This window comes from Periophthalmus magnuspinnatus, chromosome 17, assembly GCF_009829125.3.
Source record: "Periophthalmus magnuspinnatus isolate fPerMag1 chromosome 17, fPerMag1.2.pri, whole genome shotgun sequence".
Taxonomy (NCBI): domain Eukaryota; kingdom Metazoa; phylum Chordata; class Actinopteri; order Gobiiformes; family Gobiidae; genus Periophthalmus; species Periophthalmus magnuspinnatus.
In genome coordinates this window covers 30,056,831-30,069,609 of record NC_047142.1, presented here as the reverse complement: position 1 = coordinate 30,069,609, position 12,779 = coordinate 30,056,831, and the positions used below count along the sequence as shown (strand labels likewise).

Sequence of the window (12,779 nt, the reverse complement as noted above, 5' to 3'; positions counted from 1 at the left end):
CTCTCTCCCTCCTTCTCTTCCCGTCTCCCTCCTCCTCACTTGCTCTCTCCCTCTCTGTCTCTCCTTTCTCCTCCCTCTCTCCTTCCTCCTCTTCCCCTCCCTCTCTCCCTCCTCCTCTCTGTCTCTCTCTCCCTCTTCATCTCTCCCTCTTACTCTCTCCCTCCTCCTTCCTCTCTCTCTCCCTCCTCTCTTTCTCTCTCTCCCTCTTCATCTCTCTCCTCCCACTGCCCTCCTTCCTGCCCTCTTCCTCTCTCCTTCCTCCGTCCCTCTCTCCCTCCTCCTCTTCCTTCCTCCTCTCCCCTCCCTCCCTCTGTCCCTCTGTCCCTCCCTCCTCCTCCCTCCTCCTCTCCTCCCTCCCTCAGTCCCGGAGCAGACAGGGGCCATAGTCATCTACACGGGCTGGGAGAGACATGCTTTGGTGGGCTCAGACGTTCGGCTCTCCTGCTCCTTCTTCTCGTGGCGTTGGACCTCTGAAGACGTGACCTTCTCATGGACCTACAGGGCGGACGGCTCCAGGGACACCGTCTCGGTAACGGCACACGATCAACACTGGCGCTGTGTCCTCGGGCAAGACACTTCACCCACTGCTCGAGATCGCACATAGAACAAGACCTCGCAAAATGAAAGAGTTAAAGTGCAGATCATTAGACGGCACTTTTCATTAAAGCTTAGTTACCATGATTATATTAAAGAGGAAGTATTGTACTTTTATATTAACTGCTAACACAAAACATATTGAGATCACCATGTTCTAATGCTGTTCCCTCATCAAAAACACACCTGGAGTTGTGTTTTGTTTCATTCACACATGTTTGAGTAACACTTTATTATTCATCTGTCTACATCTCCAAAGCTCAAAATGCTCTGTTCCACCTTGGGATGTCATCAAGTGGTAGTTTTCAAGTTAACAGCTCCTTTTACTTTTAGATCAGTTGATATTGGAAACTCCAGGACTGAAATCATCCGAATGAATCTAGTGAAGGTGTATGGAGTTTAAAAACACAGATGAGCACTTTCTTTATTACCACATGATGACATCACAAGGTGGAACAGCGTGTTTTCTGTTTAGAGAAGAGCCTATATACGCAGGATTTGTGTGAAAAATGAAACAAAACACAACTCCAGGTCTGTTTGTGACGAGGAAACATTATAACAGAGAAAATAGTCCTTTAACCATGAGATAAGTTGTTGTGTCCCTGAGCAAGACACTCAGTTTGCAGTGGTCCAAAGTTACTTCTCACTTCCATTCTGCATTCTGAACATCCTAATGATTCACCCTGATGAGTTTATAAGCACTTTTCACAGCATCACAGACACAAAAACTACTCCACGGGTAAATATTGAAACAGCAGCACATTTATCCGTTAGTAAATCGGATTAAATGTCTTTAATCTCGAGCGTCTGTGCTTTATAAGGAGGTGTAACATGCCCACGTGGACTATCGACTCGATTTTGGCCAAGCGATAACCCGGCCTTCAAAATCCGCTCTCCTCTTTCTATGAAACAGAGATTGTGATCGGCGGCTAAATATAAAAACCACAGTGTTTCTTTAAACAGGCCATATCTCCTAAACTGTGCTGTGCTTCAGTCGCCCTATCAGCGCCACATCTGTCTCATGTCTTTATCTGTTACTCCGGATGCCCTCCCAGAGTCCAGGCCAGGCCTAATCCTCTGCTTTCATTTGGGCCCTGGCTGTGTCACCCATCTGCTCATCTCGGGACAGGGGTTTTCATGGCGTATTTGTCAAACACTGTTCAACATTAAGATTTCAGAGCAATAAGATTATATCAGGAGAAGAATCTACGATCAGAAAGGATGAGATCAAAGAAGTTAGAAATATAAACTGTGAAATAGTTTGGTACTATACAAATGAAAGTACAAAATCTCAACTGTGTCCGCTCTTGTCTCACTTTTAGCGTCTCCAGTGCATTTAACTCTGAGTAAATGTGCCCATACTATTTTGTTTTCATTTGTCACTTGCTACATTTCATCACTCTGAAACCCACAGATACAAATTTAAACAGAAATGAGTCCTGGTTTAGGCTCAAATCAGTTTTAGAGTTGTCCTGGTTCTTCTTAGTCCTGGTTTAGACCTGATTTAGTACTGATTTGGTCCTGGTTTAGTCTTGACCCTCTAGTTTAGACCTGGTTTAGTTCTGCTTTCATTGTTTAAACCTGGTTTAGACCTGGTTTATTCTTGGTTTAGTCCTTGTTTAGTCCAAGTTTAGTCCTGATTTCCTAGTTTTGACCTGGTTTAGACCTGGTTTAGACCTGGTTTAGTCCTAATTTAGTCTTGGTTTAGGCCTAGTTTTGACCTGGTTTAGTCCTAGTTTAGGCCAAGTTTTGACCTGGATTAGTCCTAGTTTAGTCTTAATTTCTTAGTATTGATATGGTTTAGTCCTGGTTTAGTTCTGATTTCCAAGTTTTGACCTGGTTTAGTCCTGGATAAGTCCTGGTTTCCTAGTTTTATCCTGGTTTAGTTCTGGTTTATTAGTGATTTCTTATTTTGACATAAGTTGTTCCTGATTTAGTTCTACTTTCTTTGTTTGGACCCGGTTTAGTCCTCGTTTAGCTCTACTTTCTTAGTCTAGACGTAGTTTAGACCTGGTTTTGTCCTCGTTTAGTTCTGTTTTCTTCGTTTGGACCAAGTTTAGTCCTCGGTTAGCTCTATTTTCTTAGTTAAGACCTGGTTTAGTCCTAGTTTATTCCTGCTTTCTTAGTTTAGACCTGATTTACTCCTAGTTTAGTCTTGATTTCTTTGTTTAGACCTGATTTAGTCTTTATTTAGTCCTGCTTTTTTAGTTTAAACCTGGTTTAGTCCTAGTTTAGTCCTGCTTTCTTAGGTTAGACCTAGTTTAGTCCTGGTTTAGTCCATGTAACCCACATATTCATTAATTACCACTCAGTCCATTTGTGAAGTGCACATTTAGGCTCCTCCAAAACCCAATCAGAATATCATTAAAAATCTATTGTCCTTTAAAGGAGAAGAATGTTTTTTTTTTTTTTATCACAGCTGAGGTCCGTCGTTTATTAAGACACATTGTTCAAGTTTTAATTGTCCAGCATTTTGTCAAATTTATTCTCAGTTCAAAATTATAGGACTTTTTTTTCCAGTGAACAAACTTAGCCAGAAGAAGTCACTTTTTCACATTCAGATTCTGTACAATATATTAATTGAGCACGGCGTAATTACAGAGCGTTTATTATCCGAGAATCAGGAAGTGCACGTTAGCATATTAGCAGTTGTTAGCTTGGAAAGTATGAAACAGATGCTAGGTTTTGATCATAATTATTTGAACCATAACCAAAATATTCTTGGGTCTAGATCTTTCATTACACCGGTGGAATGCCCTACCTGGACAACAAGGGCCCGTTCAGAGACAGACTGGAGTTTGTTGGTAACCCAGCGCGACGGGACGGGTCCATTCTGTTGAAGAACGTGGACTTCGGAGATAACGGAACCTTCACCTGCGACGCCAAGAACCCTCCTGACATCAGCGGGCGGCCCTCCAGTGTCCGGCTGCTCGTCTTTGAGAAAGGTGAGGGTCCAAAACAAAAGGCGAGTCAGCTAGAGCGAAGCGCATATGTGGGTTTTGGCATCTCTAACTCTGCTCTGAAAGGTATTTAAATGTTCCTTTTATGTTCTTATTTAACTGTGACAAAGGTTTTAATCTTTCATCTCTTAAAACCTATGGATAGATTTACTTTTGTGGATCCCAGCTTGGTGTCTTTTTAGTAAAACACCAGCTGTTCCAGATTTTTGTTCAAGTTATTCATCTCAATTTGCTCATCAAACTGTGTCAAATATACCCTCTCCCTCCTTTCTGCCCCCTAGTGCTGACCCCAGGCAGTGCAGCCGCTGTGCAGTGAAATAAAATCAATTATAATTTCATGTGTTTGAGATTAGGATCTGTGCCTCCTCCTCCGTTCTTTTGCCGAGCTTTTATCCCTTGTATCTTATCGCTCCTCCTTCCTCCGCTCACTGTAAACTTTGACTTTCATTTGCCCTTTATCTCCCCACAGAACGGCCATAGCCTCAGAAATACAGAGGGAATCATGTCCTGGATACAGAAAGAGGCTGGTCTCCTAACATGCTAATTTAACAACAAAGGCGGATTTCGTCAGAGGATGCCGAGGAGAGGGTCAGAGGATGCAGAGGAGAGGGTCAGAGGTGCAGAGGAGAGGGTCAAATGGAGCAGAAAATGTAGAGGAGAGGGTCAGAGGATGCGGAGGAGGGTGTCAGAGGTGCAAAGGAAGCAGAGGTGCAGAGGATAGGGTCAAATGGAGCAGAAGATGCAGAGGAGAGGGTCAGAGGTGCAGACGAGAGGTTCAAATGGAGCAGAAGATGCAGAGGAGAGGGTCAGAGGAGCAGAGGAGAGGGTCAGAGGATGCAGACGAGAGGGTCAAATGGAGCAGAAGATGCAGAGGAGAGGGTCAGAGGATGCAGGGGAGAGGGTCAGAGGATGCAGGGGAGAGGTTCAGAGGATGCAGAGGAGAGGGTCAGAAGATGCAGAGGAGAGGGTCAGAGGATGCAGATGAGAGGGTCAAATGGAGCAGAAGATGCAGAGGAGAGGGTCAGAGGATGCAGACGAGAGGGTCAAATGGAGCAGAAGATGCAGAGGAGAGGGTCAGAGGATGCAGACGAGAGGGTCAAATGGAGCAGAAGATGCAGAGGAGAGGGTCAGAGGATGCAGATGAGAGGGTCAAATGGAGCAGAAGATGCAGAGGAGAGGGTCAGAGGATGCAGAGGAGAGGGTCAGATGGAGCAGAGGATGCAGAGTCGAGGGTCAGAGGTACAGAGGAGAGGGTCAGAGGAGAAGAGGATGCAGAGGAGAGGGGCAGAGGATGCAGACGAAAGGGTCAAATGGAGCAGAACATGCAGAGGAGAGGGTCAGAGGATGCAGAGGAGAGGGTCAGATGGAGCAGAGGATGCAGAGTCGAGGGTCAGAGGTACAGAGGAGAGGGTCAGAGGAGAAGAGGATGCAGAGGAGAGGGTCAGAGGATGCAGAGGAGAGGGTCAGAGGAGCAGAGGAGAGGGTCAGATAGAGCAGAGGAGAGGGTCAGAGGAGCAGAGGAGAGGGTCAGAGGATGCAGACGAGAGGGTCAGATGGAGCAGAGGAGAGGGTCAGAGGAGCAGAGGATGATCTAAATGATGTGCTCTTGCTTTGGTAAATTAGACTTTCCTCAGATATTGATTTTATTTTACAGTTGTGGACAGTTTTCAGACAGAACCAAATCTTACCCTCGACTCTGGCCAACAGCCTTTGAAGTGTGAATATTATGCCTTTTAATCTTAGTATCATTTTAGTTTTATTTGCACAGAATTATTTTATACCATTATGGGAAGAAGGTCCATTCAATATGTATACTGTACATACAAATATATTATTGAGACAGGAAAATACCCTTATAGAATTTGAGAGTCAAGTAAACCTAAGGTCAAAAAGAGACTTCATTCAGATCTGTACACAGCTCTTCTCTTTCTCTCCATCTATCTCTCCTCCTCCTCTGTCTGTATCATAGTGTGTATAAAGAAAGAGTGTTCAAAGTAACACCCAAGTAGAAACACTGTCAATGAAACCTGTTGCTAACCCTAGCGGAAGACACCTTATTAGTCTGTTATTAATGTTGATCTTGGTTTGACAAAATAGTGAAATTGGTTTAATACAAATAGATCAAAATGGCAAATCTGACAGCAGCAGTTACAGCGCGAGGGCAGTTTTTCAATACGAACTGATTTGGAGTCGATGGAGCCGAATCACGCTCATGCTCACTTCCTATTTGTAACCTGGTGGCTAGCACGTTAGCTATGTCCATTTATACATACAGTCTAAGATCTGTATCCTTTCCCTCACCTCTCTCCTCCCTCTCTCTTCCTCCCTCCCCCTCCTGTACCTGCCCCCACCCCCTATCCTCCTTTATAATATATTTTGCCCTTGTCTCTCCCCCTCCCTCCTTCTCTCACCTCTGCCCCCCCTATTCGCTCCTCTCCTCCTATACCTTTATCCTGTCCTCTTTCCATCTCTCTCCTTTCTCGCTTCTCTCCCATCCTTCCTCTCTCCTCTCCCGTTCCTGTTTCCTGTCTCTCACCTCTCTCTCACCTCTGTCTGTGTTTCTTTCATGTCAGAATTTTGCCTAGAGCTCTTCCTCCTCTTCACCCTCATCTTCATCATCCTCTTTCTGTCCTCTGATAATTTATTTTGTGACAAGCTTCAGAGCTCTGAAATATACTTGACTGGTTGTTGCCCCAGCAGGAAGGTTACAGATTTGATTCCCAGATTGTGCGAGGCGTTTCTGTGTAGTTTTTACATGTTATTCCAGTGTAAGTAAGTAAGTAAACTTTATTTATATAGCACCTTTCACAGATTGTGAAAGAGTGCAAATAAAAATAGATAAAAATAGATAAAACAACAACAATAAATGTTCAACAGATAAAATAAGACAAAGAGTAGTAAATTAACTAAAAGCTTGTCTGAATAACAGTGTCTTCAGCTGCTTTTTAAAGGAGTCAACAGAGTCAGCCACACGACAAGAGACAAGAGACACGACAAGAGACAAGGGCAGGGCATTCCACAGTTTAGGGGCTACTGCTTGAAAGGACAGGTCTCCTCGAGTTTTAAACCGGGTCTTAGGGACCTTCAAAAGGTTTTGGCCCGAAGACCGGAGGGAGCGGCCAGAGGTGTAAGGAACCAGCATTTCCGAGATATATTCAGGGGCCTGTCCATTAAAAGCTCTAAAAGTCAAGACTAAAATTTTAAAATCAATTCTAAATTTGACAGGTAACCAGTGTAAAGAGGATAAAACCGGAGTGATGTGTGTTGGTTCCTGTTAAAAGCCTTGCTGCAGCGTTCTGGACCAACTGGAAACGAGTGACTGCAGATTTGTTAAAACAAGTAAAAAGAGAATTACAATAATCTAAACGAGAAGAAATAAAAGCATGAATAATCAATTCCAGATCAGATTTAGATAACATTGCCCTCAGTTTGGAGATAGATCTCAGATGGAAGAAGCAGTTTTTAACCAACTGTCTAGAATGGCTGTCCAGGGACATTGACTGGTCAAATAGAACACCAAGGTTTCTGAGGCTAGGCTGGGAAGAGGAGCCCAGAGAACCCAGGTGTTGTTTGATTAAAGGAACTTTCTTTTCAGGAGCAACGATCACAGTTTCAGTTTTCCTATAATTTAATTGAAGACAGTTGTGAGCAAGCCAGTCCTTAATAGATGAGACACAATTTAATAGCTCAGCTAACTTATGTAACTCTGAATCATTGAAGGAGCAGTACAATTGGATGTCATCAGCATACAAATGGTAAGACACATTTTTGAAGGTGCTTATAATTTTACCGAGAGGGCTGATGTACAAAAGGAACAGAATTGGGCCTAAGACTGAGCCCTGTGGGACACCGTGTAACAGGGGAGTGACTTCAGACATTATATTATTCACAAACATGGCAAAAGTTCTGTTGGTCAGGTAAGAAGAAAACCATGAAAGCACAGTCCCATAAATTCCCATCTCATTTTGCAGTCGACATAACAGTATTTTGTGGTCAACTGTGTCAAAAGCTGAGGACAGATCTAATAAAACCAATACACTGTACTGACCAGAGTCTGCAGCCATCAATATATCATTAGAGACCTTTAGCAGGGCAGTCTCAGTGGAATGCATCCTGCGGAACCCAGACTGAAACTTATCAAGAATACATTGACTATTCAGAAAAGTGGTCAGCTGCCCTGCAACTACTTTCTCCACAATCTTAGCTAGAAAAGGCAATTTTGATATTGGCCTGTAATTGCCTGGCTCCGATGGATCCAAATTTGGCTTCTTCAGAATAGGACTTAAAGCTGCCTGTTTAAGAGACCTTGATACTGACCCAGTTGACAGAGAAATATTTCTCAATCTGACAATATGTGGACCGATCACATCAAACACCTTTAAAAACAGTGAGGTGGGCACAACATCAAGTGGGCAAGAAAAGGGTTTCATCTTTTTTAATAAAGCACTAACATCCTCCAAATTCACAGGCATAAATGAAGCCCAAGAGCACAACGGAGAACCAACACAGGGGGTACTACCCAGAGATGGTTTCACACTTGCCCTGATATCATCAACCTTTTTCACAAAAAAGTTTAAAAATTTGTGTCTGGGCGGCCACTTCACCTGCACATGTATGTGTTTGTGTGGAGGAAGTTACTGCAGCTATACTGCAGTGTACTTTCTATTCACATTCTACAATGGCGCAGGGGCCTACAGGGGCCTACCGTGTCTACAGAGGTCTACAGTGACTCAGTGGTAGAGCAGTGGTCCCCCAACTTGAAGGTCACAGGATCGTAGCGTGCTTGGAGTTCTGTTATTGTGTCCTTCACTGGCATTGCCTTGGATGTGTGTGGTGTCTGTGGTGCGGGTCAGAGGGGCCAATAGAACAGATTGACAACCTCTGTTCTGTCAGTCTGCCCCAAGGCAGCTGTGGCTACTACCACCAAATATAGAATGAATGACTACAGTGTAGCACTTTGAGAGGCTTTGATAAGGCTGTAAAGAGCATTACAAGAGTAGCACAACTTTATGAAGCAATGATGCAAATTAATTTCACATTGGTTTATTTTTGGTGAGAATAACTTCGTGTCAGTTTTTGTTTCGTGTAGATAGTCCACAGACTGTATAACAGAAGTGGACTGAGTGTGACGTCACCCATACTATTTGGCTCCAGTCAAATGAAGCTTGGCTAGAGCAGTTATAGGGGCCGAGTATTAGGAATTCTGACCGCGAGGATCATAGCAACCAAAGAGCCAATCTGGAGCAAGGCTGTTGAAGGTAATACCCCTTCCCACGCACACTGCTGATTTAGCAGGGAGCAGGCGCTTAGCTATCCTGTCAATCAATCCTGTTGCTAATGCTAGTGGGAACAATCTTTGGGAAAGAAGGTGCCTGATTTTTCTGTTATTAATGTTCATATCTTGAGTGACTGACACAATACCGAAATAAAAATACCCGGAATGCGCAGAGTGGGTTGATATGAACATTTTAAGACCAAAATGAGGAACCTGACAGCAGCAGTTAAAGAGAGAGAAGCGACAGTTTTTGAATAGAAAGTAAATTGGAGCCAGAGTCAGTGGTGGCTGGTGGCAGGTTAGCTATGTCCATTTATATATACAGTCTATGGTGTGAACAGAGACAATGTGTTGGGACTGGTGCATGTGTGAATCGGGGTCAGTGCTGAGTGGGACCTGTGTGTGAATGAGGTTCAGGATTCTAACCTCTCTCCCCTCTCTCCTCTCCACAGTTCCTATCCAGGCTGGAGTGATCACCGGTTCCATTATTGGCACAGTTCTGGGGCTGCTGATCCTCATCGTGGTCATTTATTACCTCATGAGGTTCCTGGTGGCTCGCCGCGTCTTCAGCCTCAACGTCAGGTCAGTGCCTTGCTCATGGGTTCTGTGCCAGGGAATCGAACTCCAACCTGAGCCCATCCCCGGCACCGAGACCTGCGTGGCCAAAGGGCAGGCCAAATGATGCTCCTTTTTAATGCTTATAATATGTAAAAATATTATTTCACTTTGGTTTATTAACATGGGAAATAAGATGCACTATGTCACTTTTTTGGTGGGATCCGTTTCCATGGAGACGTTATTGCTTTGCCTGGAATGTTCCATAGTATAGCATTATTCAGTTACAGGTGTTTTTATTGCTCAAGAAATGGACGTTGACCTGGTGACGTCACGTGTTAGTCCATAATAGGGATGGATACTTTTAATGTTTTAGTGTGGAACATTCCAGGCAAAGCAATAACATGGACAGGTGAAATCAGGTGCTTCTCTAGGACAAGCGAATATCATGAGAACGCCAGATCAGCCTCTCACTGTCGTAGCACAAATATGGATGTCACACGGGCTTGAAATAAATGTCTGAGGCTCACGTGTTACAAAAATAAAAATCCTTTATTATTACAAATGGGATTCCAATTGGACGACAATGGGACACCAGTGGGACATCAATGGGACGACAATGGGTCACCAATGGAACTCCAATGGGACGACAAAGGGACACCAGTGGGACACCAATGGAACTCCAATGGGAAGCCAATGGGACATCAATGGGAAGCCAATGGGACACCAATGGGACACCAATAGGATGCCAATGGAACTCCAATGGGACGCCAATGGGACACCAATGGGACGCCAATGGAGGCCTTCAGTAGGGCTTAAAAGATAATCACAGATAACATGTGTTCATATTAAGAGGTATCACATCAAAGAGTCATGATGATATAGAAATACACATGATGAGGTGAACAAAACCATGTCAAAACTACACGTGGGTCTAAATTGGTAACTTTCACATGGATTGGACACGTTACATACGGACAATATATTGAAACCAAACCGGTAGTAGTAGTATTACAAACCGGATTACGCAGTGATTATCCACAAACAGGTAGGCCCATTATATTGCTTGTATGTACTGGTGTTGTGTCTTGTGGACCTATCCATATGAAAGTTACTATTAAGCACCATATGTAGTTTTGACATGGGTTTTGTCCTGATCAGGCTCGAGTCCAGACCAAAATGAGGGTGCATCGAAGTGATCCAAATACAGTCCTGTCCATTAAATGTCATCATGTCATTATACTCTTCCATTGTCATTATTTAACCTGCCTAAAATGAAGGTGCAAACACTTTTAAATGAGGGTTTAATGCACACTTTTTCACCCCTGTAGAGCCGGGCCTGGTCCTGCTGAAGACCTCCATAGATCAAAATGTGTTGGTCCCATTTGTAATAATACAGGACTTTTATCAGTGTGCCTCAGACATTTTATTTAAACCAAGTGTGACATACATTTTGTGCTTTGACAGTAAGAGGCTGATATTGTATTTTGAAATAACATACTCATGTAGACCAGCAAATGGCGGACCTTCTACCAGAAAAATTGCATAGTACACCTTTAGGTCATTTTACTGTTCTTCTGTTCTTTCTGTAAACTCAATTCTCTCTACTACCCCGGCTGATATAGAAGTGTATTTTGTTGTCTAAAAAATCACATCCCCTTTTAAATGGACCCCTCCACTCTTAAGCCTTTAACCCGAGGCGAGCGTTTGAGACAGGGCCGTAGATGAAGAAGACAATATTTTTAAGATGTCTCCCGGGCACCACTGCCCTCTCACCACCAGGGGGAGATAGATGCGACATCCTGACATTGTCTTTGTTTTGTTCCCTCCAGCAAACATGGGAAGAAAAAGAAGGAGACGCAACAGAGACAGGCAAGTGCCCTACCCTTGTCTCCTACCTCCTAGCTTTTTGTCTTCTTTCCTTCTCCTTGACCCTCTAATGTAAAACAAGAGACGTCATTTTAACCATGTAAAGATGACTATGGGCGCAGTTTGGAATCCTTCTTAAATGTAGTAATGCAGGATTTTTAGAAGTCTCCGCTATATGGTAATGTTAAATTATTACGCACAGGTTGTTCGTGTTTACATGTTTGTTTTGGATGCACCATACCTGCTCTATGAAAAGAGCTCTATTCATATCTGTTCTATTCTGAAAACACAGCACCATTAAACAGCACATTTTCAGGATCCTGTGCTCAAATCAGCAAAAAGGTGAGAGTGACTAATTGCAAAACTGTTAATGCTAATGCTGGCTAGCTTGTGACTGTAATGTTATTTGAGAGGAACCTGTTTAAGAGCACAAATCAGCTCACCTGTTGTAGTTCCAGCTAAGTCAGTTCTTTATGGTCAGATTGATAAAGACAGAAGTCCAACAGAGCTTCAGACGGAGCAGTGCCTACAGTTAGTGTCACACCCCCAAGGAATTTTGATGACATCGGCCTCAAAGTATCTATAGAGTTAAATTGGTGATAAACTGTGATGCCTAGGTATGGCTCCACTCATTGGAAACCAAAGAAAATATTTCCAAAGTGCAGTCAGCGCTTATAGCCGTGTAGTTTAGATTCAATTACAACTTTCACTTACACTTTCACTCACCAAGTGAATTGCTATTAAAATACGTCTGGTGCATAGCAGTAGTCTGGTGTTTAAGGTGTGGCTCATATGTCTACTGTCCAGCTTAATTTTGCTGAATGTCTCGACCCTCTCTCTCCATTTCACACTTTAACTGCCCTTTCAAAAAATCTAATATTAAATAAAAGGTTTATTGTACCCATTTGAACCATTTAAACATGACTACCATTCAAATCAGAATATTTTACCTTTTGAATGTGAAAATGTCTAACAAAAAACTTCAAATCAGGAAAGAATGATTTGCCTGATACTCTTGACTACATTTTCACTGAACTATAGTTATTCACTCAAGTGTCATGATCCTACAATTTAGATTTGAGGTAAATGGCTTGATACAGACTTTGATAGGTCAGTGATGATAAAACACACTTGTTTAGACAACACAATGTCATTTCAACACAAAATAAGACCAAATTATGGAACAATATCTCTCCTGAACCCTATTCAAACCCTCCTTACTGTTAACTGTAAGATTCTGTCCAAAGCTCCGCCCACAAGCCTACATCCTCCAAGCTCCCACACCACAATCCTCCATATATATACAAAAATATGATACAAAACTGTATAATACAACTCCACAAACCTGATGCGATGTGCAGTGGTTTCATTAGTGGGATGCACGCTGATTTTGTTGTGATATTGCTCTGAAGGGGGAGGGGCTTAGTGCAGGGAGCAAGGGGAGAGAGGATTCAGAGGGTCAAAAATGAATATGCTGTTTTGGGCGAATATAGCATTTTCAAAACAATAAAAGGTAACATTGTGAT

General features: G+C 43.1%; 1 protein-coding gene across 4 annotated transcripts in view; it reads left to right on the top strand.

Annotated features, from left to right (window-relative positions):
* mpz (myelin protein zero) overlaps window positions 1-12,779 on the top strand; it is a 42,998-nt gene that overhangs the window by 4,155 nt on the left and 26,064 nt on the right. For all 4 annotated transcript variants that reach the window (XM_055228477.1, XM_055228475.1, XM_033981986.2 and 1 more), the window contains exons 2-5: window positions 363-529; window positions 3,326-3,539; window positions 9,282-9,411; window positions 11,217-11,256. In XM_055228477.1, coding sequence (XP_055084452.1) covers window positions 363-529; window positions 3,326-3,539; window positions 9,282-9,411; window positions 11,217-11,256 — 551 coding nt within the window. The remainder of the gene's footprint in view (window positions 1-362; window positions 530-3,325; window positions 3,540-9,281; window positions 9,412-11,216; window positions 11,257-12,779) is intronic.